The following is a 24,062-nucleotide window of genomic DNA, read 5'->3' on the forward strand; positions in this document are numbered from 1 at the left end:
TTTGTTAAGCTTAACACACCCGGTTGTATATACCTTCTGGCAATGGGGTAGGATCAGTTCAAATTCAAATTCAACATCGTCTTGACCTATAAAATGGTAAAGCAACGCGATTACAAGTTTCTATTTATTTTATTTCAGTGCGAACAAAAAATGGCAAAAGGCCATCCCCGTTCATTCTTCATAAACAACGCAACATTTACAATAAGTGAAACAGACGTAACACTGAACGGCTAACTACCGAATTGCCCTAGTTCACATTTGCTAGTAATCATCCTCTTGATAAATCTGGGTGAGCTTTTCGTGACTGTCGGGATGGCACACTGCACCATTAATCAGGCACTGTACTACCCAAACGGTGGAGACAACTAGAAGCCCATTACGACTAGCTTTGATTTTGATTTCCTCAGGAAATTCTTGGTCGGTTAACAGATAACCGGTCAGGTTCTCGGTTATGTCGGCTTCCGTCTTGATTAGCCGTACAGTCGCACCTGCGAGCTTACACACTCGACTCCAGAAATCATTGAAATCTTTGTTTAAACTCGCCAGATTGATCGCCACCGATGCAAAGGGACTAGCAGTCGATCGTTTGTTTTTCACCGAATCTCCTCTCCAGTCCATGTACCGTTGCTCTAGAAAAGACCACCCGGAGGGCAGTGTGTAAGGCTTGGGATCGACCAGGACTAACGACTGGCAGCATTCGATAATCCACTCATGTGAAATTGCCTGCAAATTAAGATACAAAATAGTCACTTTGTAAGCAAAAGACACATTTAATTTCGTTATTTGTCTGCGTACATACCATAATACCACTCGCCAAGCACTGTACATACTTGGCCGTTGTTGAAGGACGGGGTGCTATAAGTTTGCACTGTTTGTATTTGCTTTTAGGTACGTCCTCGAAGAATTGGTACACCTTTCCTCCACCTGCTTCAATTTGCTTGCGCAAATGTCGCTTCAAATACGGAACTGCACTAAAGGAATTCTTGTTCAAATCTCCATTGAAGCCCTGTGAACAAACAAAATTTGGACCATGGAAAATTGCATTCCGCTCTAAAGCATCAAATTAATATGCTTACATACATTACAAATTGATGTGCATTTCGGTGGGATAGTACAGCTTAGCAAAAAATGCTTGTTGCGGAATAAGGTCTTCGATTTACTGGGAATAGGACCAAGAATTTCATGGAGTACCTCTTCTGCATCATTACGATGCTCTCCGAAATACTCTCCAAACACCTTCATCACTGTAAAGGAAAAAGACAACATAACCAGAACCGTATGTTACATGTACGAAGTAAATGACTATGTTATTATTATCACAACGCTTACTGGCAAGCTCCGATTCCTGCTCGGTGCGTTGCAATTCGGGTTGTACACCGTCGACCGCCTCCAAACCTGCTTCTGGGCTCGGTGCAGCTGGTTGTTCATCATCATAGCCGTCCGAGCCGCCGTCGCTACATTCTGATACAAGCATATCGAGTGGTGGCGCAATTTTCCTGTAAAAATCATCTGCTATGTTATTTATGCTTACACCATTAACTGTTAGCAACAGCAACAGCGAATATGAAATAGATCTTTTATGTCTCAAATCACTGGCGACCTTCGTGATTGACTCACGTGGAATCAAGGATATAGATATGCCAAACATTTTGCTAAGCCTGCATCCTAATAATATAAAGAAGCATTGTCAAAAAACGACGACTGCAAATAATTATTGGTTACAATAAGCACAGACTCACACGCATTAAGCAGTATTTTGTTGTATAATGTAAACTGAAAAGATCATCCTTAGTCCATATTTTGTAGAATATGACTCAAAACACAGGCAAAATGTTTGGCATTCCTAGAGAGAAACAATCACTCAAATCTATTCCACAACAAATCAATCACGCGGACAGTGGCTGCTGCTAACAATTAATTCTAGAATATCTTGATTCATAATACTCTCTCCTGTTTTCCACAAATTGGTTGGCTTCCCGCTTGCTAATCCGCTTCCTACATAAAGCTGGTAGTATTCGAAATTCAAACACGCCATCAATTGGTACAAAAGACATCCTTCTGTTTTTTGTCAGCCATTTATTTTTCGATTATGAGTAGAAGATGAATTTGATTTATTTCCAGAGCATCCAGGAGAAAGATTCATCGCAACCTTTCAAATATATCGTAACGTAATTATTCGAAACTCGTTCTATTATCTGTAAGACGATGTTGGTAGGCAATAAACTACGCAAACGCGCACTGTTCCCTGGAATGCTCTACCGCTGATGCCGACTGAAGACACCCAAATGGTTCATATGTTCGGTTCATATGGTTCTGATTGAAATGAATGTTACGCGTCATGTGTATTCTAAACCATCTAATTGCTTGGCCTTTTCGTGAATCAATTTGCGTTTTATGAATTAGCATGTAGTGGTTGTCGCCACGGTTATCGTCCACAGTGATTCATGCTTTTGCAAACCTCTTTATCATCCTAGTGGTGTCCATAAATAAATAAGAGAGGCAATTTTGAGAGAATACACTGTTAAGATATTATGTCTCATGCGCGTTTTCAAGTAGCTCTTCTGAATATCTATTTTGTTTTCTTCTCTTCTTCTTCGTAGATTTCCTTTCAAGCGAGTTCGCTCTGTCTCTGTTGTGTTGTTTATTACTCCTCTACTTTAAACGATAGAAAACCATGGATGAATGACCAAAAATTATGTTTCCCAGGGATGTAAAAACGAATTTGAGCCTGGTTGGAAGATATTCAGCTGTGCACATTATGTATGATTGACTATATCTGGCCTTAGTAAATCTATACCGCCTTAAACGCTACTTGTGTATGCTATTTATGTATTGTTTTAAAATTCATCAGTGATTGTACCAAATTAATGTGGAAATGTTTATTTTAAAATTTAATACAGTGGCGAATGGATTTATACAATTTGTGACTAATCTTCGTCCGACACTTCCTTGTAGTCCTGGAGGTAATTTACGTAAATACACAGCGCACTTATTAATGTAAATACTTAATCATGTTTCGAAAAACAATAGGAAATGGTGTCAGAAGTTTTCAATCATGATAAGATTACAAAAAAAGGTTTTAAAAAGGGCAGAATATGAATTTAGAGAAATGCTTCAAAATTTTTCATGACTCTCAGTCGTCGATCGTCGGTCGTCATTGTTACTGGGAGCACCACGAAACATTGCGCTTATTTAACATAAAAGGTTCAACATCCGGGCATTGAATAGTTAGAAGTATCACACCACTAGGTGTGTGCTACTATCCGCATGTTCATCATTTGCTAGTTGCAAAAGTCGCGTTCGCTTTCTGTACGCTGCTCGCGACCATGTCAATGTAATCAATATTCAGCTACTCTATCTTACACTTTATATCTTAGATCCTACATATTCCATCTATATAAACTCATTTCTTGATACTACTAGTGTGGCGTTTTCCTGCGTCCTGCAAACCCCACTCATATTTTGTTTTAGTTTTGTTCTGCTTTCTATGTTAAAATCTAAATATCGTATCGAGTCCGTCTGTATCTATGCCACTCTAGTACTTATCTTGTCGGTGAGGATTGTTTTTTGTTTGTTTTTTTTAAATTTTCCACTAGTCCTACTTCCGGAATGCCAAACAATTTGACCTGCGAATGCATGTGTGTGTGTGTGTGTGTGTGTGGGTCGGGAGAGCCTGGTTTTTGTCCGTGTTGTTTAGTATGATGAGTTAGTTAGCTAAGGAGAAACAGAAGATTATGCACTAACACCATCCAAACATTTTCCTGCACATCTTTGTGACCTTTTTTCTTTTTTTTTTTGAGACTGTGTTCTGAAGATTGATATGACATCCCACAAGCCCTTCAACCATTGCAATTTTGGCTACAATATCCTGCATACGGTATGTGTTTGTATATAGTTTTGGATAAAATCCCAATGGCTACAAATGGTGGCGCTTAATCGTCTACACCTCTCTACTGGATTAGATACACAAACGTAATGTGTGCTCTACTCTTGATCGAGTGGGTTCCAGAGATTCCTATATACTGCGACCATAACTTTAGAAGCGGTATATCCCAGCAACAAAGTAAACTTTTCTATTCTCGATGTACTGAGGTATCTTTCCGGAACAAAATGAAAAAGCAATGAATCCCGAACCCGGATATACATCGCAGTGCCATAAACATACTAGGCTAGTGTTGTAGTTGTTAGTAAGGAGAAGAGTGGGATGAAAATGGTTGAACGCGGCGCTGGTGGCTGGTGTTTTGTTCTTTTATGAAAGCCTACAAGTATACGGGGCACAGAAAGAAAATGGTTTTAGAAAAAAAAGGAACTGCCGCTGGAGGAAGCAAGGCAAACAAACGGAGGGAGATAATAAACGTACTAAAACAAAACTCTCCACTATTCTTAGTTCAAAAAGAACCATCATCAAACGATCAAAATGTCGGCTTTGAATTTAGTGCGATCCTGTGTTCGCACTAGTCTCTGGAAGGATGCTGCGACTTACCTTCGGCCACGGCGACCTTTTTTACCAACACCTCCCGAGTAGCCTGCTTCCGGGGTTCCTGGTGTCATCGGTTTGTCGTTTGTTGTACGTTTGCTTCGTGTGGACCTGGAACCTTTTTCTCCATCTGCCAATGCACTTTCTGCATCAATGGCGGCAGCCACAGCGGCAGCATCCGTCTTTGTTGTGTGCACCACCGCACCTCCTCCGGTTGCCGTACATCCAGCGTTGCTGTCATCACCTTTTGCAACAGCGCTTGTATCCGACAAAAGCTTTTTTATCGGATCCGGTTTATCTTTGCAGGCATTATGTATCCACTTCGCCTGCTCATCGGTCAGATAGATATCGGTGGCAGCAATTTCCAGCGTACTCGAAGCAGTCCGTACACAATAGATGACATCGTTGGATGCTTCATTGCGCTTAATTTCTTCGACGATCGCTGGCTCATACGTATCACCACCGGTGAGTGCGTGGATGGAGTGATTCAAAATTGGAAGCACGCCTTCCTCGCCGAACACGATAATGTCCCGAGACAAGGTTTTCGAGCAGCCATCCTCAAAAATGACGACAAACTTGTCCCCCCGTTGATTCGTCACTCGTCCAGCGTAGTACTTTCGATCGGTCCACCTTGCTAGACAGCAGATGTCGAATTGCTTCGGTTCCGGACTCTTTACCACCGAAGCTGCCACCTTTGTTGCGGTAGCGGAGGACCCAGAGGGCGATTCGATTGCTTGCTTCGATCGTTTTGCTGCCTGCTTGCTAGCCGATGAACTGGTACCGGCTTTCGGTGTACGAGCATCGCCTCCATCATCTCCATAGTCGTGCTCATCCTCTTCCTCACTATCTTGCATTAGCTTCGAGCGCTTTTGACCGCGTGGTGCACTTTTCTTAGCCACGCTCGATTCCTTACGACCCTGCCCTCGACCAGTGGCCGGTGTTTTGGGCGTTTTTGAGAGCTGTTGCTGTGCACTTTCGTCTATTCGAGAAACCTCTTCATTTTCCGTGTGATCCGGTTGAAGCTTTCGCTTTAGTTTGCGGAACTCGTTGATGATCAGATCACACAACTCAACCGATCCCGTAACAGTTTGCTTCACTTTCGGTAGACTACTCTGAGACAACTTTGCACTAGACCCATGCTGACTGTTAAGGGTGACTGATGAAGTAGAAGAGCTGTCCGATGAGGCGTTCGATGCCTGGAGTTTGCTGTCGGGTAAAGCGAACGGGCCCAAACTAGTTACGCTGCCATTGCTCGTACTGGTGGTAGCAGTTGAGGACTGTTTTGCGGAGCTGTCAGTGCACGATACATTATCATGTGGCTTAGCGGTATTTCCGGCGGGAACACTCGTCGACCCCTCCGATGCCGACGACGTATGGCCCTTGATCATACCGTGCAGTTTCTCAATCGATAGAAATTGAAGATCCTGACCTTCATACCATACGCTCACTTCATACTGCTGTTCGGAAGAAGTAGTAACTTCGATTGCCTCGGAGAGATTTAACTGCTTGCTAGTCGTAGGGGTCGTGGGTACATGGCTCGACTTTTCGATGGAAGTTATTAAAATAGCTGGTTTGGGTACGTCCAGGTCCGAGACATCCGATGAAGTCGACGATATACCGTTGAATTTCTTTGCATTGTTTTTGTACAGGTTGATTTCTTCGGTAGTGTTCATTGCCGAAACCACTGTAATGTACAAAAATGGAAAAAGAAAGTGCGTGAGATTTACAAATACTTTTTTTTTACATATAAGGCGACATTGAAAAAGTAAAACAATAGTCTGATGATAAATTAGAGTAAAAAACTTAATGCATGTATACCTGTGCAAGAGTCCACTTCTGATGAATCAATTGTTTTGGAGCTGCTCCTACTGCTGTCTGAGGGCGATTGCGGTTCTTGTTTCAATGCCGGATCCTTTTTCGGTGGCGTTTGTCTGACGCTGGGTGATGCCGAAGTGGAAGCAGTAGCTGCTGTCGAGGAGGCAGATTCGGTTTTTGTAGGCGTTGTATCCGATGCTTTGCCTGCGGACGTCGTTGTTGAGGCGGCCAGCGACGTACTCGCTTTGCCCTTTTCCTTCTCTTCAACCTTTCCGGCGACCACAGCAATCGAAGAGTGTAGTAGCTCGGTGGAGTCATCAGCTTCAATGCGGCTCGTTTCGACCGACGAAGGAGGGTTTGTAATTTTGCTCACATTTCCCGAGGTCACCGGTTTGCATTCAAAGTTGGCATGTATCGGAGTGGAGCTAAACACGTTCGAGGAGCTCACTGCTGATGCTACAACTGGAGGATTCGGTGTCGTAGGATTCGAAGATGTCGGAGCAGAAGCGGAGCCACTGTTGGGCGTGCTGCTTGCCTTTGCCAACAGCGCACTACGATGCACAGCGGCGCGTAACTGATCGTCCACACGCTTGCTGTCCGATGATTGTTTCTTAGTGTCGCTGCTGGATGACGGTTGAGAGCTTTCGACAACGTTTTCATCAACCCTTTTCACAGTACCTAATACTTCGACTTTAACAGAATGCTTCTTGGAATCATCCGCAAGACTACTATCTGCTTCGTCTTTGGCGGACTCGGCAGGTTCGGTCGTGAGAGTCGACGCCGCCTTAGAAGCTGAATCCACTTCCATCGTGTCTTCAATCTTTTGCGACGTGCTCGCAGCCAATGTACCACCAGAGGACCCCCCACCGGTGCTACCTTCCGACAATGATGCTGAAGTCGGTGAAGCCGTTTCCGGTTTCACCTCAGCCGATTTCTCGCTGACCGTCGGCTGCTGCTGGTCCTTATCGTAACATAGATATGCGGACTTCTTGATACATGGAGGCTCCATAACCGGGACGGGCTTTACCGTTGTACCGGCCGAGGTACTACTCTCGGCTGCCATATCCCCTTCATCTTCGTCCACATCCATTGCCTCATCCTCCGAAGGACCGGCCACGGCGGATGCCGATACCTCGCTTTCGGCGAGCTTAGGTTTCCCTTCTCTCCCACCCTCACGTTTATCGTCCGAGCTGGACACGTTGGAGTTGGTGCTTTCATCCTCTTCCTGCTTCATCGGCTGATCTGCAACTGATGAACTGATCTCTTCCCCTTTATCTTCCGATTCCGGCTCGGTGTTCGGTTCCGTATCCGGAAGTGTTTCGACGTTGTTCGACGATGAAGTTTCCGGCTCTGGCGAACCATCCACTTCCATATCTTCCACTGATGAAGGCTTCTCGACTTGCGGTGAGGCGGTTGTTGCGTGAGCCGCCAGATCTTTCGTTTGTATTTTTTCGATTGGCAAAGGTTGTGGCGATTCAGTTGATTTCTTCGTCGCTACCGGGCTCTCGCTGCTATCTGTCACATCCGCGATGTGTACCTTTTTCGTCTCCGGCTCATTGGCTCCCAGAGCGTCGCCCAACAGCTTCCGCTTGGCGTTCGACGTAACAGCATCTGTGGCAGTGGCGGTGTTTGATCCATTATCATCGATTAACATCGAGTTAGCGGACTTTGCCTCTGCTGGAGCACTACTGGTTGCACTGGTTACACTTTCGATCGACTTTGTGTCCGTCTCCTTAGCAGCCGCAGGCTTGTCCGCTTCCCTTTCGTTCAAACCATTCTGATGATTGCCGTCTGCTTTTTCCGTTGTCTGATCTGTTTTCTCTAATATAGGATCCTCGCCCTTTTCCATTGCTTCCAATCTCTTCGACAGCTCGTCATTTTCCAGATCATCATCCTGTGGCTCTTGAACGCTACCGCCACTGACTCCGGCAGCAGCTGGTGCTGGTTCAGGTTTATTTGCAGCATGATCCACAGTTCCGGAAGTAGATTCCTTTGCGGGACTTTTCAGTCCCTCCTGTTTTGTGGGTTGCGCCGAGCCGGCAGGAGCGGCGGCACTGGATTGTGTAGCACTATTTTCCGCCGGTTTCTTGACCGAAGCGGCATCGTCACTACCTTTAGCAGGCAAATCGCTACCCTTTTCCTTCGTCAATCGATCGGTCGAATCAGCGGGAGAACCTGTTTGGATGAAAGTATTGAGCATGTTATCCGCTTCATATTGATTTCTTGATTTTGCGGCGGTTCTCTTGTAAATAAACAATCGCGCTTCACAATCACTGACCACCGCGGATCAGGGGAGAGAAATCCGGGATGATGATCTCTTTTTCCCGGAATATTTGAGATGTTTCCGTAGCGTTTGTTGAAAGTTTGTGTTGGCTGCAAAACAAATCACAGGTTGACCCGCATGAAATCACTTACCGTTTTTGTTGGCCTTTCCGGCTTCTTCCACAGCAGGGGCGGCCGTTTCGGGCAAAAGCCCTGCTGCCGCCTCCTTGGTGCCCGCAGTCGTCGTCGTCGTCGTCGTCGTCATCGTGTCCAGATCCATATTTGCTTCCGAATTTCCGCTGATGCTGCTGCTGCTGCTGGAGTCGCCGAGCTCGGTGGATTCCGCTGGTTTGGCTTTTCTCGCGAAACGGACACACACACTTCACTACGCACGCACGCACACAACCACGGTTTTTTTTGCGAACGCCAAGGTACGCTGCGCGCGGCAACCCCACTTTTTCTCAAGTCACTCTTGCTTCCCGAGAATGACCGGACTCGGATTCGCAAACAGGAAGAGCAAGCGACGGAGGGCAATGAAGATGCTGGTGCAAAAAAAGATGCTGCCGTGTGTTGTGGGTGACGGAGGCGAAGGCGTACTTTTGCCCGTCGTCCGTCCGACTCCGTCCTGAAGCTGCTCCCGGTACTGTGCGCGCGCGTGCTTCCGCGTGGACGAAGGTAGAGAAGAACGCACCTCCCTTCGGCGGCAGCGCAGGCAAGCGGGCAAAGAAACGATGCGCTTTAGCGGGATTAGCAGCCGTAGAGAGGGCCGATTTTCACTGAAATCCGTCGAACTGATGAACGGTGCAGTGCTTGGTCAACATAAACTCGCTTTTTCACCCGAAACGCACAAAACAGGCCCCTAATTTGCCGCCGTTAGCGCCGCGGCACTCCACACTTGATGCGTTCGGTTGCTGCGAAAAGCGGGCCCACACTGTAACCTTTGTAGCGCTCCGTATTTTCGAAGTGGTGTCATATTTTTCGCTTGATTGTTTTTTCTGTTCCTACAACTTACTTTGCTCTTAACAGTCGTTTGGTGAATTAATGACTATTGAACGGCAATGATTGGGTGATTCTTTCGAAAGAAATCACTAGAAAACGCTGTTGATTTCATTATTTTAATGCTCTCCTCTGTTCAACTAGCTAGCATAAACAAAGCGAGCTTCGTTTTCAACTCCCCCCTGTAGCATTTCGGTACACCCCTTGACGTGTTGAACTCGACTTTTTGGTACCTAACTCGATTTTTTGGTTCCTAACTCGACTTTTCAAAAACTGACTTCAGTGCCCTCCGGTCAACCCGGTCGCCCCGAGAACTGGACAATTCCCCGTGAACAAAAAAATTGACGCCTGAGGCGTCAAGTAACGCCTGACGGGAATAGGCACCTAAATAAATGTAATGAGGTTTAAAGCGGCTCCTTATTATTTCCTTATTAATCTACGTTTTAAAGTTTATCCGATCGCGGGTCGATTTCCGATCGAATCGTGAGCGGCCAGCGGGGTCGTGGATCGAGCTGTCAACCGAGTTGAGCGTCCTCACGCCCAACAAAAAAAAGGGAGAAGAAGAAGAGGGAAAAGAAATTCCGCGTTAGGAAAAAGAAGCAGAAACTTTCCGCAAAAAATTGGACGCCGCGGATCTCGAGCCCCGAACTCGGACGCCTGAACGCGCCGAGGCTTTGTTGTTGGTGGAAGCCAAGCACGAGGTCCCGCAGGATTACAACAAAACTCTAGTTGAAACTGGTTTAATTCGACGAGATATTTCCTACTCACGGATTTTATTCATAAAATCCGCCCACCTGCTACAAGATGTCCGTCAATCCGTCGAAGGAAGAACTGCGCGCCGAGATTCGGGGTAAGTTTTTCCGAGTTCGACCCGGCCATTTGATGTTTTTTTTTTTTGCTAACGCCTCTCTGCGCTTCCCTCCCGTGCAGTCATCTTGAAAGATGCCAATCTAGAGGAAACGGCGGTGAAAAAGGTGCGGATGCAGTTGGAGAAAAATCTGAGCTGCGACCTGTCCACCCGAAAGAAGGAAGTGGACGATCTCGTCATGGAGTACGTCAATTCACAGGCCTCGTCGGGCGAGGAGGAGGAGGACGACGAGGACGATAAGAAGGGAAGAGGTAAGAAGGGAGCCAAATCCAACAAGAGCAGCGACTACGAGGAGGAAGACGACGAGGACGAGGAGGAGGAAGACGACGACGACGATGATTATTCCGAGGATGAGAAACCGAAGGGCCGCAAGAGTGGCGGTAAGCGGGGAACGCCGGCAAAGCGGGGCCAAGCCGCCAAAAAGAAGAAGAGACAAAACTCGGACAGCGAGGATAACTCCGGTTCGGATGACGATGAAGATGAGGAAGAGGGCAGCGATGAGGACTACAGACCACAGAAGGGAGCGCAGGGTGCAAAGGGAGGCAGTAAGGGCAAGAAGCGTAAGAACGATTCGGAGTCCGACTCGGACGAGGATTGGAAGCAGGCGAAAAAACCCAAGGCAAAGGGGAAGGCGGCTGCCGGAGGGGCCAAAAAAGGTGGTGCTCGTGGTACGGGGTACACTCGCCCGTACACGTTGTCCGCCGATCTGGCGGCGCTCTGTGGTGCCGAGTCATTGCCGCGCCACGAGGTAGTGAAGAAGATCTGGACCATCATCAAGGAGCGCAATCTGTATGATCCGAAGAACAAGCAGTTTGCGATCTGTGATGCCGAATTGCAAAAGGTGATCGGCGTGAAGCGGTTCCGCACGTTTGGCATGCTCAAATATTTAAAGCCACACTTCAAGGACTAGAACGATGCCTGGCACCTGAAGGTATCGGAGTAAGAAATCATGATAACACTATTGTAGGTCACTATCATGATAACACTATTGTAAGCTTCGGCAGCGCACTAGGCCGGAAGATACACATATATTTCTTCTTAGATTCCCGGGACGAGTCCGATTGGCGAGACCCACTTTCAACACGACGACTAGAGATTCTCGATAAGATAATAGCATTATTTGTACTGGTAGATATAAATAGATCGGATGGTAAACAGTCGTATCAACAGCACAGGATACAGGATCATTCTCAAGCACTGGACGTTCTCTTTTACTCGTAAGAATTCCTCGTTTCCTAATAACACTCCAGCTGCGTCGAATGGAACCGATAGAATGGCTTCTAATGTAAACCAAACCAATCCGAAAGAAGAAACAAGAATAGACCACCATTCGTAGGGGGTGAAGGAACCCAAGATGATGATAGCAAGAAGCATGCGTAATTTCGATTCAATTCGTCAAATGAAATCAGTTGCCATCGACACAATTCCGTAAGCTCTACAACGCAGATATCCCCAAATGGATGTTGAACGTAAAATATAATAAGAAACAATCTTTAAAATGTTCGAACCACTGAATGTATACAGCGCCACTTACTACTGACAAGTACACACAATTTTAAGCTAAATAAACTGTAACTGGTGAACATATTTTGAGTCGAACCAGATCGTATCCAAGGTCGCTACGAGGACCATTAGTGAATATCCGAAAAAAATGGCCATCACTCATCTTACCGGTATATGGCGGTAATAGTAAAACCACGAGAAAAGTTTTCATTCCCAAACAATCATTTATATAGCTTATCATTATTGAACAAAAAGAGAACAAATTAAATAATATGCATTTGAGCAACTATCTCCATCATATTCACCGCCTGGAGGATGGGACCGTGTAGGGATGTTTGTGCGTGCAAGGCCCATATCTACCGATTTTCCAGCTGCATTGAAGGCTGAAAACGTTAGAGAAAGCTGTTAAAATATTCTTCAACTTACTCTTCAACAAACAATGGATATCAAACCTTTTTCTGGAAACCGAACATGGATAGCCGACTCTGCGTTAGTCCGGCCGCATCTTTCGAAGGTTGTCGCCGGTTTGCGGATAATCCTGGTCGGCGGCAGCTGGGCTTGGAATTGGTTTTCTTCTCGCTTCTAGTATGGCTACTGGCGTTGGTCGTGAATGTAGGTTTGCCTTGCTCGAATTTGAGATCAGTTTTAGCACATTCATTACCGGTACGGATCTCTGCTTTTCCTTCTCCACCACAATCATCTTTATCGTCAAGAACTATGGCAAGATCATCAATTTCATTGTCCTCGGGTTCGATTCTTGTCACATGCTTTCGATCGAACAAGCTCAGGCGAACCGTTTTTCGTCCTTTCGTCTCGCTACTCTCGACAGCAGTGTTCATTGCGTTATCGTCGTTCTCTTTTTGCGATAGACTTAAACCGTCGCCTTCAAGACAAGCATTGGTTTCTTCGTCAGTTACAACGATGCCACTATCTACTTTTGTCACTAGACCATCTCCATCCACGAAAGGAGAAGCCTTCTCAACCGTTTCATAGTCACAGCCAGTGCTTCGCTTTTCCGGTGTACGATCACCACGCAGCTTTAGTTGGGCTTCGGGCGATCGCAAGTACAGAGCAGCGGCGGCTAACTTTTGTGTTTCTTGCTTACTTTTAAATGTACGAACAATCGCTGTAGGAGATTCAACGGTAGTCTCTTTTGGGTCCCGTATCGGACCTCCGTCGTCGTTTACGGCACAACTGCTGACCGCAGATGTTTGAGAGCAGAAGAATCTGCTTATCACCTTTTGTCCCGCCGAACCACTACAGCTGGCGGTCGTGTTTGTTCGCTTAAACCGGCTCAACCGACTAGTGGTGACCGCGGTACCTGTATTTCCGAACTGGCTAGTCACTTTAATATCATGGCCTGAGGTTTGACTCATAGAATAGTCGATACGTTTCACCGGACTTAGGTTCTGCAGAAGCGAACGGTTACCCGGTGTAATCTTCGTAGGAGAAAGTAACGCATTTGAAGCTTCCCGGCATGAAACGGCCGCATTCGTGGCCACGACAAATGGATTGCGATTTCGTTTCGGTGATCCTTGCCGTTCTAACAGAGCCATCGCTTCCAGAACATTAACATCCTCGTACTCAAATGCAATGGTTCGGATCGAAGGTGACTGTGGAATTTCAGCGGGACAGAGACGTTTCATGGGTGGCTCCGTTGGCGTCTCGATGCCGTACGCTTGCAGTACATCCGCGATTGTATCTTTTGTACCTTGCTCCTCGAAAGCCGCATTCATGAGCGGTCGTTTAATAAATGTTTGTTGTTTTTGGGTATTTTTGATGGGTGTTGTACGTAACGATTGTTTTTCGCCAGCCTCCTCGTCAAGAGAACTGCTACTGTTCTGCTGCCAAATGCTCGGATGTCGGCTGCGCTTGATATCGCCAGCACCATGGCCTTCGGTAGTTTTATCTGGGTGCCAATCGTCTAGAAGACGCAAGGAGAACGGGTCCAAATTTCCTAGCGCCAGATTGAACGCCGTATCCTCGTCCAAGAATACTCCCGCATTACAGCAGTACTCCTCTGGAGTCCCTTCATCTAGCGGGTCCGTCAGCCGCTTCTGTCGTCTTTCTATCGGATCGTACACCACCATGTGCTTGAAGGTTGCCTCGGCTTTCAAAAACTCAATCTTGTAGTCCTCGCTGACGACCAGCTGGCGCATATTAAGGTACGCCGGTATCTTCGCGAGCGCTCGTTTTATATCAGGATCCTCAGTTTTCAGTATGAACCGGCAGGCCTTCGCAAGCCCAATCCCGGGCAGCGACTCTAAGTAATCACATCCCGACAGAATGCACATCTGTCGGAACTTGACAAACTGATAGCGCTCCTCCCGGCAGCCCATCGCCAGGTGTAGCTTAGTCGCCTCTACGAGCCGCCCGTTACCGGCCAGATCGAGCTTAAACAAAATGCGGCTGCATCCAAACAGCACCAAATCCGAGTCCTCCGTGATGACATACTGGGCAATATCGGCCCGGTTCAGGAACGCCAGCTGGGCGTCGGCTTCGTATGGTGCCACAACGCAGTCAACGTTTCGCTTACGGCACTCTTGGATCAGCTGGAGGGCCATCTCGTGCGTTATGTCCACGCAGCGTCGCAAGAAGCTCCGCGCTTCGTCGATCCGTCCCAAACGCAGCAGCTCGGCACCACGTTTGCGTGCATTTTCGCGACTTTCACGGCGCTTCGCTTCCGTCCCCGCTTTGGCTGGTAAATGACGCCCGTCGAACACCAGTATCGGCTTGATGTTGTAAGATAGTAGCAGCTGCACGTACTTCAGGCAGTACCGGATGTGAGCATCGGTTTGTTCACCCCGGGCCAGCCGCTCCGCACATCCAAATGCCCCGCGGTGAAGCCAACAGTAGCTATCGATGGCGACACATTTTCCTCGCAGATCCTTTAGATGGCACGCACTACTAGCTTTCTCCAGAAACGGCAATAATCCAGTGATTCCCATCGAACATTAGCGCGAATATTCTGTAGCGAATTCTTGAGGATCGCACTTTTACTTTTCTGCTCTCTTCTGGCTGTTCCCGCCAACTCCACGTCGTTTTGCCCTTGCAGCAAAATCACGAATCCGGGATTTTTCCCCGCAGAATTTACGCAACCAGATATTTCTTATTCGGAACAAAAGCAAAGCCGTTAACGAAGATATGCGAGCAAAATATAATTCATGGTTTATTCCCAAACATTATTGTTTTTTCACAACCGCAACGATAAACGGTTTTAACGACTCCTTCCACTGCACAGCTGAACTGCCGTGCCATGCCTCCCTACAACTAAACTTCCCCTAAAGAAGGTAGATAAAAAATGTTCCAAATTGGTGTATGCTAGACAATATTGCTTTCCATAGTATTTTACAGCTTTTTCGATAGACTGTCGGCCAGCTGCGCCACACAGCGCTCCTTACGCTTCGACTTCTTCCGTTTGCCGCTTGACGAGCGATTCGCGACCCGCTTCACTTCGTTCTTGTGCCGCTCCTTCAATTCCTGACCAAGTGCTAGACAATCATCCTCCGTTGGTTCGATAATCTTTATCTTTGGCACGTTGGCACGCATCTTTTTCCAATAACGATTCTGTTCCTCATTCACTCGACTCACCACATCCTCCTCGTCCGATCCGTCGCTAGAGTCAGAGCATAGTAAACGCTTCGGCTTGCTGTCCTTCGAAGGAGTCTCCGGAACTTCATGTGGAACTACCGCTTTCAGTAGACGATTGTTTTGCTTAGCATCTCGCCGATAGCCTTTCCGATATTTTGCCGCCGGATCCGGTGATCCTATTGCTATGTCTTCATCATCCTGCTGCTCACAAACCGTTTTCCGCTTTGCTTTCTTTTTGCGTTCTCGTTTTTTAATCGTAACCGAGCTATGGTCCAGCTTCCGAATTTTGTCACTCAGCAGATCGAGTTCCTCATCTGCGCTCAGTTGTTTGCGTTGAGATTGTTTTAGTTTCTTTTTGGACTCTAATTTCGGCGAAACTACTTCTTTCTCTTCCTCTAGTCCATCTTCCTCCGGTAATTCGGCGAACATGGAAACCATTTCATCGGCCAGCTCCTGTTCCGTGCGCTCGTGTGCTTTTCGTTTCTTCCGGTTTTTCGCTACCACATAATCGGCATGATGCACCATATCTTTCACCTCATCATCATCATCGTCGCCATGCTCCTTCTTACCCTTAGCACCGTCGCCATGCTCAACCCATCGCTGTTCATTGCGCTTCTGTTTTTTGGTCTTTTTGCGACCGTTTCGCGAAAGTTGCACCTGCCAGTCGTTAGATTTGATCACAGCTTCAAAAGAATTGCTTTCCAACTGCTTCAGTAGTTTGCTGTTCTGCTCGTCTATCCGCGCCAGTTTTCCGCTTAGCTTCAGACCATGACGGGCACCCCTTGAAGACGATAGATCGGGAAATTACATCGATTCTCTATGATCTATGATTGGTTTTACTAGATTACTCACTTGTGGGCCGTTCTGCCCCCACAGGCCGCAAACAATTCTTCGTCGGTTAACATTTTAACCGGCGCGTACTCAATGTCCTCCGTGCTGGTGTGATTTGCCACCGTTTCCTCCCTGCCCGTGCCTCCCATCAGTACGGAAGCTCGCAAAAAGCTGGTGCCATACCGCGATTGACCCTCGCCAGCCTGAGCACTCTTCTTCTTCAGTTTCCGAACTGAAAAGCCGGCAGTTGAAATCTCCACCGCGTCCGTTTCCACCTGCCTTAACCGTACTGGCTCTTGCTGAGCGGCTCCGGCCGAACAGCCGTTTTCCACTGCAATGTTTCCTGCGGCATCATTATACACCCGTTCCCACCAGTTGTTGGTAAGATCCTTGGCCGGATCCTGCCCTAGGCCAGCCGTGTTGAACTTGAGGCTGGCTTTGATCGGTGCCACGATTCCATCCGTATTTTTCCCCAATCCATCTCCTGAAAAGCCACACAACACAAGCTGGGTTAGAGAACGACCACGTTTTTCTCTGGTAACACGACATCGTACCTTCTTTCCAGCCGTATTTTTGCAGGATATTTTTGGCGAAATCCATCCTGCAACGAAACCACACGGCGAATTTAGAAGCACTTTAGATAGTCAGGTGGCTTCTAGTAGACCGGGTTCGTAGTAGACCCAATCTTCGGTTCGGTGTGAAGTCGGTTCAGATCCCCCAGCTGGTCCAGGGGTTTTTTGGGGTGCACTGTGTTGTGAGTGGTGGACAAGTGTGCGTTTAGAGTGCGCGCGAGTTGAGGGGTGGAAAAATGAGCAAAAAGAGCAAAAATAGCAAAAATTAAAAAAATCGTTGTGACCGCTCATTTTTTTACCATTTTTTTTTCATTATATTACTTTATTTACTTACGTTACGTTTATTAAGTAACAAATGACCATCAAAGTAGGACTCATTCAACAGGAAACAGCAGCTTTTATTCAGTTTGTAGCTGTAGTTACAAAGAAATTTGTGAATTTTGAGGCATTTGCCCTTAGCCTCCGCACCTAGCCGAATGATGAGAAAAACTTTGAGTATATGCGACACTAAATACTAAGTTCGCTAGAAAATGGTAACACCTTAAGGCTACTGATTGAAACAATTTGGTCGCCGATCTATACTTGTTGGGGTCCAACATATATTTAGACTATTAAAACATATGCTTTCTTACATACTTAGTACGAAAATATGTTCCAATGGTTCATATCAGGTTGCCGTTTCAATACATTATAAATAAATTATAGTAATAGGATAACAGAAAATTGCACTTTTACGTTGATTGAAAGTAATAGTTGTCCATTAGTTTGTCAAACAAAAATATCGCAAGCTGCGTCGCTTCTAGGTATTTGAAATGGGAATGCATTGCTACGGAGCACCAAGTACAACGTCCGGAAATGTGTGGAAAAGTTGGAGCTACAAATATACAATAAACCGTAGGTTCGCAAACCATGTGAGTAATATAAAAGCTGTAATAAGGACCACAACCCCCCGAACCTCAAACAAAATAAACAGAGCCAACAGAACAGAAACCCTTCCCTTGCAGAAGGCAAACCGCGCCTCAAAATGTTAACATTTCACAACCCGCTCGTTATCCCTCTTACGGTGCTACGATTCGCTTAAAGTTTCTTTCTCTGCGCCCAGCTGGTAACTCGATTGATGACCAGTGGCCAAAGAATAATAAACGCCAGCGTCGCCGGCGTTATCTCGGGGAAGGGCCACCATGCTGGCACTGCTCCAAGAACTGATCGAGTGCGCCGGGGTCCAATAGAAGCTGCATTAATTTTTGCCAGTTGCTGTTGTTGCCTCTGAAGTTCATCGCGCAGCGTGGCTAAGGATTGCTCAATGGTGTCGACCCGTCCTAAAACCTGCTGCATGTTCGCATTCAATCGCTCGACGGTGAGCGATATCTGCGCAGCCACTTCTCCACCGTTTTGCATGCTACTATTGTTTATTCCGTTTACTACAGCATTCCGCTGGTGCTGGTAGTAGTGATGCCCGTGGTTAACTGCTTCGATCGGACGGAAAACGGCGGACATTGTCGGCATTTCGCTTTCAAACTCATCATCCATCGTGTCAATGTATTCGTCATCGTCGCTGAGTTCCGATGGTCCTGAGCTAATGCCTCCGTTACTAATTGGAGATGATCTGCCATTTACGCCGCTGCTACCATTCCTCTTATGATGATGGTTGTGATCGTGATGTGTATGGTGATGGTAACCATTGATTGCAGTTGGTTTATGGACATGACCGTTCACCAGAGGAGTTGTACCAGGCTGTACCACAGCTGTCGGTGGAGGTGTAACCGGAGAGAGGCGCCCAACAGGACTGGCTTCACGCGAGGCAAGCGGTGAGTTGGGACGCGATCTTGCCTTCTTGATCGCCTCTGGAGCTACCATCTCCAAATCGCTGATGTTGACATTATCCAGTTCACTCATGTTGTACTCCATGAAGTTGGCCACATTATCGGTGTACGACATGGTTTCGACGATCTAAAAATAGAAAATAAAAAAAAACTCTATAAAAAGTCTCGATACAATGATCTGCCGGATTACCTTTTTCAACTCGTCCACATATTTCTGCATCGCTGTTTCCTTCGGCATGTCACCCAACCGGTTCCAAGCTTCCCATTTGGCGCTAGGTAGGATTATCGGGAAATATTAACAATACTTGGAAAACAACTCTTTAAAATTATTTCTACGAGAAATGATTACTCACCGATTGACCACATCCCAGAACGCTGGTTTACGCTCACAACATTTCCCTTTCGTGGCCTGTTTGAAGTAGGAGTAGAATCGTAGCAACATATCGTTGCTGGGTTGATACGGTCCTACGCAAGAAACAAGAAAAAGATCGGACATAAGCAAAACCAAGCGGATACCCATCAGCCTTAACAGTAGATGATTAGTTTCAGTGATGCAACGCTATAGATTAATGACGAAAAATAATTAATTTTCCTGTAGTCCAACCTTACAAAGATATAATACTCAAGCAGATATATTAGTGGCATTAAGACTCCGGTATAGGCATACATTTTTCTAATAACTCGTAGCAATCCGTATGTTCCAGTGCCACATATTGGCAGAAGCTTATTCGTTCCTTCATTCCATCTTTTCCACATAGTCAGTCTTGTCCATTTGTTAAATTTGTTGGGTTTTTTGTACCATAGCTTTTGACCTTGATGTCGCTATTTGCCGCACCATCGGGCTCGTATGTTTAGATGGTGAAACAGGGGGCTTTATGGGGCAACCGGCAAACGTGCCAGTCATCTCTGATCTTTGGGTCGCTGAGAACAGCCATCTTCAAGGATAGGCCATTTGAACACTTGAAGAGAAACACTCAGTGCAGTAAGAAACAACAACAAGAGAAAAAGAAACATTGCAGCAAGGCAATTCCCCAAAGGTTTCGGTCCTACTATAGCCAATTTTTCATTGCTCGGTAGGAATATTTGCAAACCAAATGAATAGCTGCAGGTGAAACCATCGTACAGGGTCGTCGACATATACGCAATATGAAAGGTACGTGCTTTCTGCATTACCGAATACAGTGACAAATGTGGGTTACTGGAAACTTTTGCAAGCAATCATAAATACCAGCAAAAGTCGAATGTATAGAAAGTAGTATATCTTGTTTGTAGTATATCGATTCTCCATATTGAACAAAGAAAGCTTCATATTCAAATAAGTCTACAAAATAAGGGCTTTTAGCACGGAATGGGAATATGAATCAAATGATGCAGCTGACGGCACAACTCTACGCACGGCAAAGTAATCGAAACTAACTAGCAATTACAGAGTTACATGATTCTGCCGGTAGAGCCAATTAAATAGGGTAATGTAAAGAAATAATTGCTCCTCTATCTGGCCAATTCCCAGGCAAATATTACATATAATGTAGCTTAATCGTGTATTTTTAAGTTTATTCAAATGCAAAACAGCTTAATAAATTTAATTAAGCCCAACAAATTGTAACAATAAATAAGTGTTCGACCCCAAAACACAAGTTATCGGCTGACTGCTGTACCTCAATGTTATCTGAAAGATTTATGAACATGACTTAACAGAAACCTTTGTAATGTGCTTGCCAACGTTTTGCTTATCAGTTGCTGGTCCGTATCGTTAAAAAATTCAACAAAAATACAAATACGAGAGCATTTAATCGTAGATCTGTATACTAACCATTCTTTGGCAGCCCACGGATTACGCTGACGGCGGCGTTAAAGCGCTCTTCGATCGACATTTTGTACCTTTGGGGACACAGGGGGGATGGCTGGGTAGTGTTTGGAGGGCTCCAATCGAATCCACTTGATGCCACTGGGGTTTGAGACGCAGAATTACGTAAAACGAACTGACCGGACCGGAATTCAAGATGCACAATTCACTTTTGCAGGAAGCTTTAACTTTCCAGCAAGACACTTTGCTGCGTAAGGATGAATTTTAGGTTTCCTTTTCGACACTTCTGGTACGGCTTTGCCCTTGGTTGTTGTCACAGTTTTGCACACTTTTAACCCACCGATTCAATCCATTGATATTTCCTATCCTTCCGTGCTTCTGTGTCCCCTGCATTCCACTCACAAAACACTCTCTATACGCAATACGCACCAGCCTTTCCCACTCTATCGTTTACGCACGCTGGCACCCTGCCTCTGTCGCACCCATCGGTTGATTAAGTTACAGCACCAGCGATCTCACGGTTTACGATTTACTTTCTGTCGCTGTAACCCCCAAAGGAGGGCCGCCTTTACTAGTGGACTACGACCACTTCTCTTCGGAGTAATCCCTTTTGGCTGGGCACCGTGCCACGACGCTCGATCGTTATTAGTACAGGAACAGAAGGTAGTGGACGGCCACAAAGCTGCAAATTAATGCACAATACCGGAAGCACACTACGACGGAGCAAGAGGAAGGCCGCACTTCGGCCCCGCGAACTACGTAGCACACACAAAAAATAACAAAAATGATGCGTTCTAGGTTGATTGACGATAACTTTTTTACGAATCACACACGGACGACGGAGAGGGAAAGGAAACGTTCAAGGGACCAATTCCTGGGAATGCAAAATTCAGGATTATTGTCGATTTTAAGGACAAACTACCACCTCAGCCCTCAGCAGTGGGTTTTTCGGAAAAAAGGAACCCCTTTTTTACTGAACGAAAGAAAATTGAATTTCTACTTGTTTCATTAACTCTAACAACACTTATCGGAGGACCTTTTTGTGTGAAAACGTGTAAATCCTCGGTTAATTTGTGGATTAAACAAAATAAATGTTTACCGAGTAGTTGTCCACCTTTCACAACCTTCTTGCGCAAGTCGGTTTCAACTTCAAGCACGCTCGAGATAGTTTGTGTTCGAATCTTTATTTTTTATCCGCCAATTCAACCGACCGACCCTCCAGAAGAAGGAAAAACCATGGAACCGCCGGCTGTTTTAGGTGTTGGAAAATACACGTTACTATTGAAGTGTTCCTTTAAATATTCACCGCCACACTCTTCATACGTTCGCCGTGTTATCAACGATTGGCGAAAGGTTTCGGTTAGACAGAACTTACTTGCACCATTCCATCCATCCAACGTGGGTTCACGGGCGATATCGATTTCGAATCGCGCTTGGAACGGTAACAACTCGCGCATTTCCCGAGTCAGCCGTTCCTTAAGACCCCGAATTTTGGCACACCCGCCGGTAACAAATATGTTGCCTATAAGACTTAGCCGCTGCTCTGGAGGGAACAGCTTCAGCACATAATCAATTGTCTCAGCAACCCCCGCTTCATGCAGGCCAATAATGCTTGGTTGAAACAGTATTTCCGGCGCTCGGATACACTCGACACCGAGATGCAGCTGGTGAAGTTCAGCGGTGGTACCAGTCAACATAACCGGATCTTCGTACGTAGCGTCGTACTGCTTGAGGATGATTTCGCACTCCAGCAAACGCACACTCTCCTGCTCCAGATCGCTATCCTCGTCGCGGCTGATCTGCTTGTAAACGTCCCAATCCTCATCGCGCATACCGAAATCGTCGCTTCCCTTTTCTTTGCGGGCCAAGTGAGAAATGATGCGCATCCTTTCCTGGGCTGCGGCCGTTCGGCGTTTGGCAAGATCTGCCTTCCGTTGCTTTCGTGCATTCCGTTTTTCTAGGATCGCTTCCCGCTTGCGGCGCGTTTCTTCCACCCACTGTTCGATGGTCATGTTCGCGGGTGGCTGCATTAGCTTGTCCGTGTCCTGTTGCGGCTGTGAACTTCCGGCACCTTGGGCGAGTAGCTTGGTGCGCGCTTTTTCAATGCGCGTATTCACCGTTGTAATCATCCGCTTAAGCTCCCCGATGTCCTTTAGCCCTTGCTCTGCCAACCCATCGCTAATGTCGTCACCATCTTCCGCTGACTCTTCCAGTTGCTGTAACAGCGCGAGCTGTTCCTCATCCTGAGCCATCCGCTCCTCACGGCGGCGAGCGTTGATTTCCGCCAGCCGTCTCGAAAGTTCCTTCTTTTTTTCGACTTTCTGTTCGCTCGTAAGTGTCGTTACAGCCGCCGGCTGGTTGAATGGGAGTTGGATCTTTCTAATATTCTGCTCGTAATACTCGATGCCGGCCCAGTTACGCAGTGACTCTAAGTAATCGTAAGCGAACTCACCGTACCGGTGTAGCAACATTTCGCATCGGCTAAGCGTTATCGCGTTCATGTGGATCGTGTACTTTAGCTGCAGGCAGCGGTGCAGGAAAGCGATCATGTGCGAGCCTCCAACATTAACGCGCCGTACATTCTCCACAACCATGCGGCCAGCCATTACCGGGATAACGTGTGTTGTGTGATAGCCGGTGGCCACGATCAGCCCGTTTTTGGGCCTCTGGTTCGAGTAGAAACTGAACAGACCGTCAACCCCGTAAGCTATTCCCGGTACATCGTAGCATTCGAAAAGCAGCTCAGACATTAAGCTCCGGCAGTAATTCGGATTGAACAAGCACTCGGTTAACATCACGCGATGCGGTACCGCATTTTCGGCGTTGATGCCCAGCTTCGTGAAGATGTAATCCATGATCTGCTCTTGCACATTGTAGTGTGTGACCACGTTCCGGTCGAACTGCGTACGCAACTGCATTCGCATGGACTCGAGATTGACGATATCGTTTCCAATCTGCGTAACGGGTACCGCGGTGGTTTCGACGTCCTTCTTGTTGCGATCTTTGCGCGGCTTCGCGAGTAGATTTCGGAAGGTGAGCGCTGGGCGGTCCTTGAGCATCCACCCGGCACGGCACTGATACGAGCCATTATCAATCACGATCACTGCTTCCCGCCCTACCGAAGGATCCGGGTATGGTTGGACGACGTCTGGCGTGATTTTTAAATCTTCAATCGGCGTAATTTCCATTTTGCAGTACCCGGCGTGCGGCCTGTGTAAACAACATTGATTTTTTGTTTTCTTTTTTTTACCTGGTGGTTGACGTCTTTGGGGTTGAACTCAGAAAAGACATCCCGTACGATTTGCAGGGATGCTACACATTTTTTATTGAAAAAATCACCGTATCTCTTGCAGAATTTTATTGGGAATAGTTAAACATGAAATTGCGAGGAGTTGTAGAAAAAAATGCACAAAAGTGGACAAGAACTGGCCAACACGGCTTGAACGTTTCAACCCGTGAGATGTAAACAACAAGCGGACGAGTTTGACATTCAACAAGCAAAAACACACGCGCACAC

At 46.5% G+C, this 24,062-nt stretch overlaps 5 protein-coding genes across 6 annotated transcripts; 1 reads left to right on the top strand and 4 right to left on the bottom strand.

Moving 5' to 3' along the window:
• Positions 1-37: 37 nt before the first annotated feature.
• LOC125959159 (mucin-19) lies at positions 38-14,935 on the bottom strand. The gene is made up of 9 exons (XM_049691969.1): positions 12,374-14,935; positions 12,282-12,304; positions 8,708-8,934; positions 6,296-8,467; positions 4,484-6,161; positions 1,330-1,496; positions 1,081-1,244; positions 800-1,006; positions 38-723 (listed from the first exon to the last, which is right to left on the bottom strand). The coding sequence occupies exons 1-9, from the start codon at positions 14,867-14,869 to the stop codon at positions 262-264; spliced, it is 7,596 nt and encodes a 2,531-aa protein (XP_049547926.1). The 5' UTR covers positions 14,870-14,935; the 3' UTR covers positions 38-261.
• On the top strand, positions 10,159-12,011 carry LOC125949547 (nucleolin). Its single transcript, XM_049676679.1, has 2 exons — positions 10,159-10,400; positions 10,481-12,011. Exons 1-2 carry the CDS (start codon positions 10,355-10,357, stop codon positions 11,326-11,328), a joined length of 894 nt encoding a protein of 297 aa, XP_049532636.1. The 5' UTR covers positions 10,159-10,354; the 3' UTR covers positions 11,329-12,011.
• Positions 14,936-15,066: 131 nt separating the features above from the next.
• LOC125949525 (G patch domain-containing protein 4) lies at positions 15,067-17,037 on the bottom strand. The gene is made up of 3 exons (XM_049676648.1): positions 16,898-17,037; positions 16,365-16,827; positions 15,067-16,293 (listed from the first exon to the last, which is right to left on the bottom strand). Exons 1-3 carry the CDS (start codon positions 16,941-16,943, stop codon positions 15,270-15,272), a joined length of 1,533 nt encoding a protein of 510 aa, XP_049532605.1. The 5' UTR covers positions 16,944-17,037; the 3' UTR covers positions 15,067-15,269.
• A 386-nt stretch (positions 17,038-17,423) lies between these two features.
• On the bottom strand, positions 17,424-21,570 carry LOC125949537 (acyl-CoA-binding domain-containing protein 5). The gene is made up of 4 exons (XM_049676664.1): positions 20,552-21,570; positions 19,092-19,203; positions 18,929-19,010; positions 17,424-18,865 (listed from the first exon to the last, which is right to left on the bottom strand). The coding sequence occupies exons 1-4, from the start codon at positions 20,610-20,612 to the stop codon at positions 17,993-17,995; spliced, it is 1,128 nt and encodes a 375-aa protein (XP_049532621.1). The 5' UTR covers positions 20,613-21,570; the 3' UTR covers positions 17,424-17,992.
• LOC125949510 (actin-related protein 5) lies at positions 21,307-24,054 on the bottom strand. 2 transcript variants are annotated; one of them, XM_049676628.1, is made up of 2 exons: positions 21,582-24,054; positions 21,307-21,419 (listed from the first exon to the last, which is right to left on the bottom strand). In XM_049676628.1, exon 1 carries the CDS (start codon positions 23,731-23,733, stop codon positions 21,748-21,750), a length of 1,986 nt encoding a protein of 661 aa, XP_049532585.1. In that variant the 5' UTR covers positions 23,734-24,054; the 3' UTR covers positions 21,307-21,419; positions 21,582-21,747. The 2 variants fall into 2 exon arrangements, with proteins under 2 accessions (XP_049532585.1, XP_049532587.1); XM_049676630.1 differs by having other exon boundaries at positions 21,308-21,419; positions 21,546-24,054.
• Positions 24,055-24,062: the final 8 nt, after the last annotated feature.

Source organism: Anopheles darlingi, chromosome 2, assembly GCF_943734745.1.
Source record: "Anopheles darlingi chromosome 2, idAnoDarlMG_H_01, whole genome shotgun sequence".
In the NCBI taxonomy this organism is placed as follows: domain Eukaryota; kingdom Metazoa; phylum Arthropoda; class Insecta; order Diptera; family Culicidae; genus Anopheles; species Anopheles darlingi.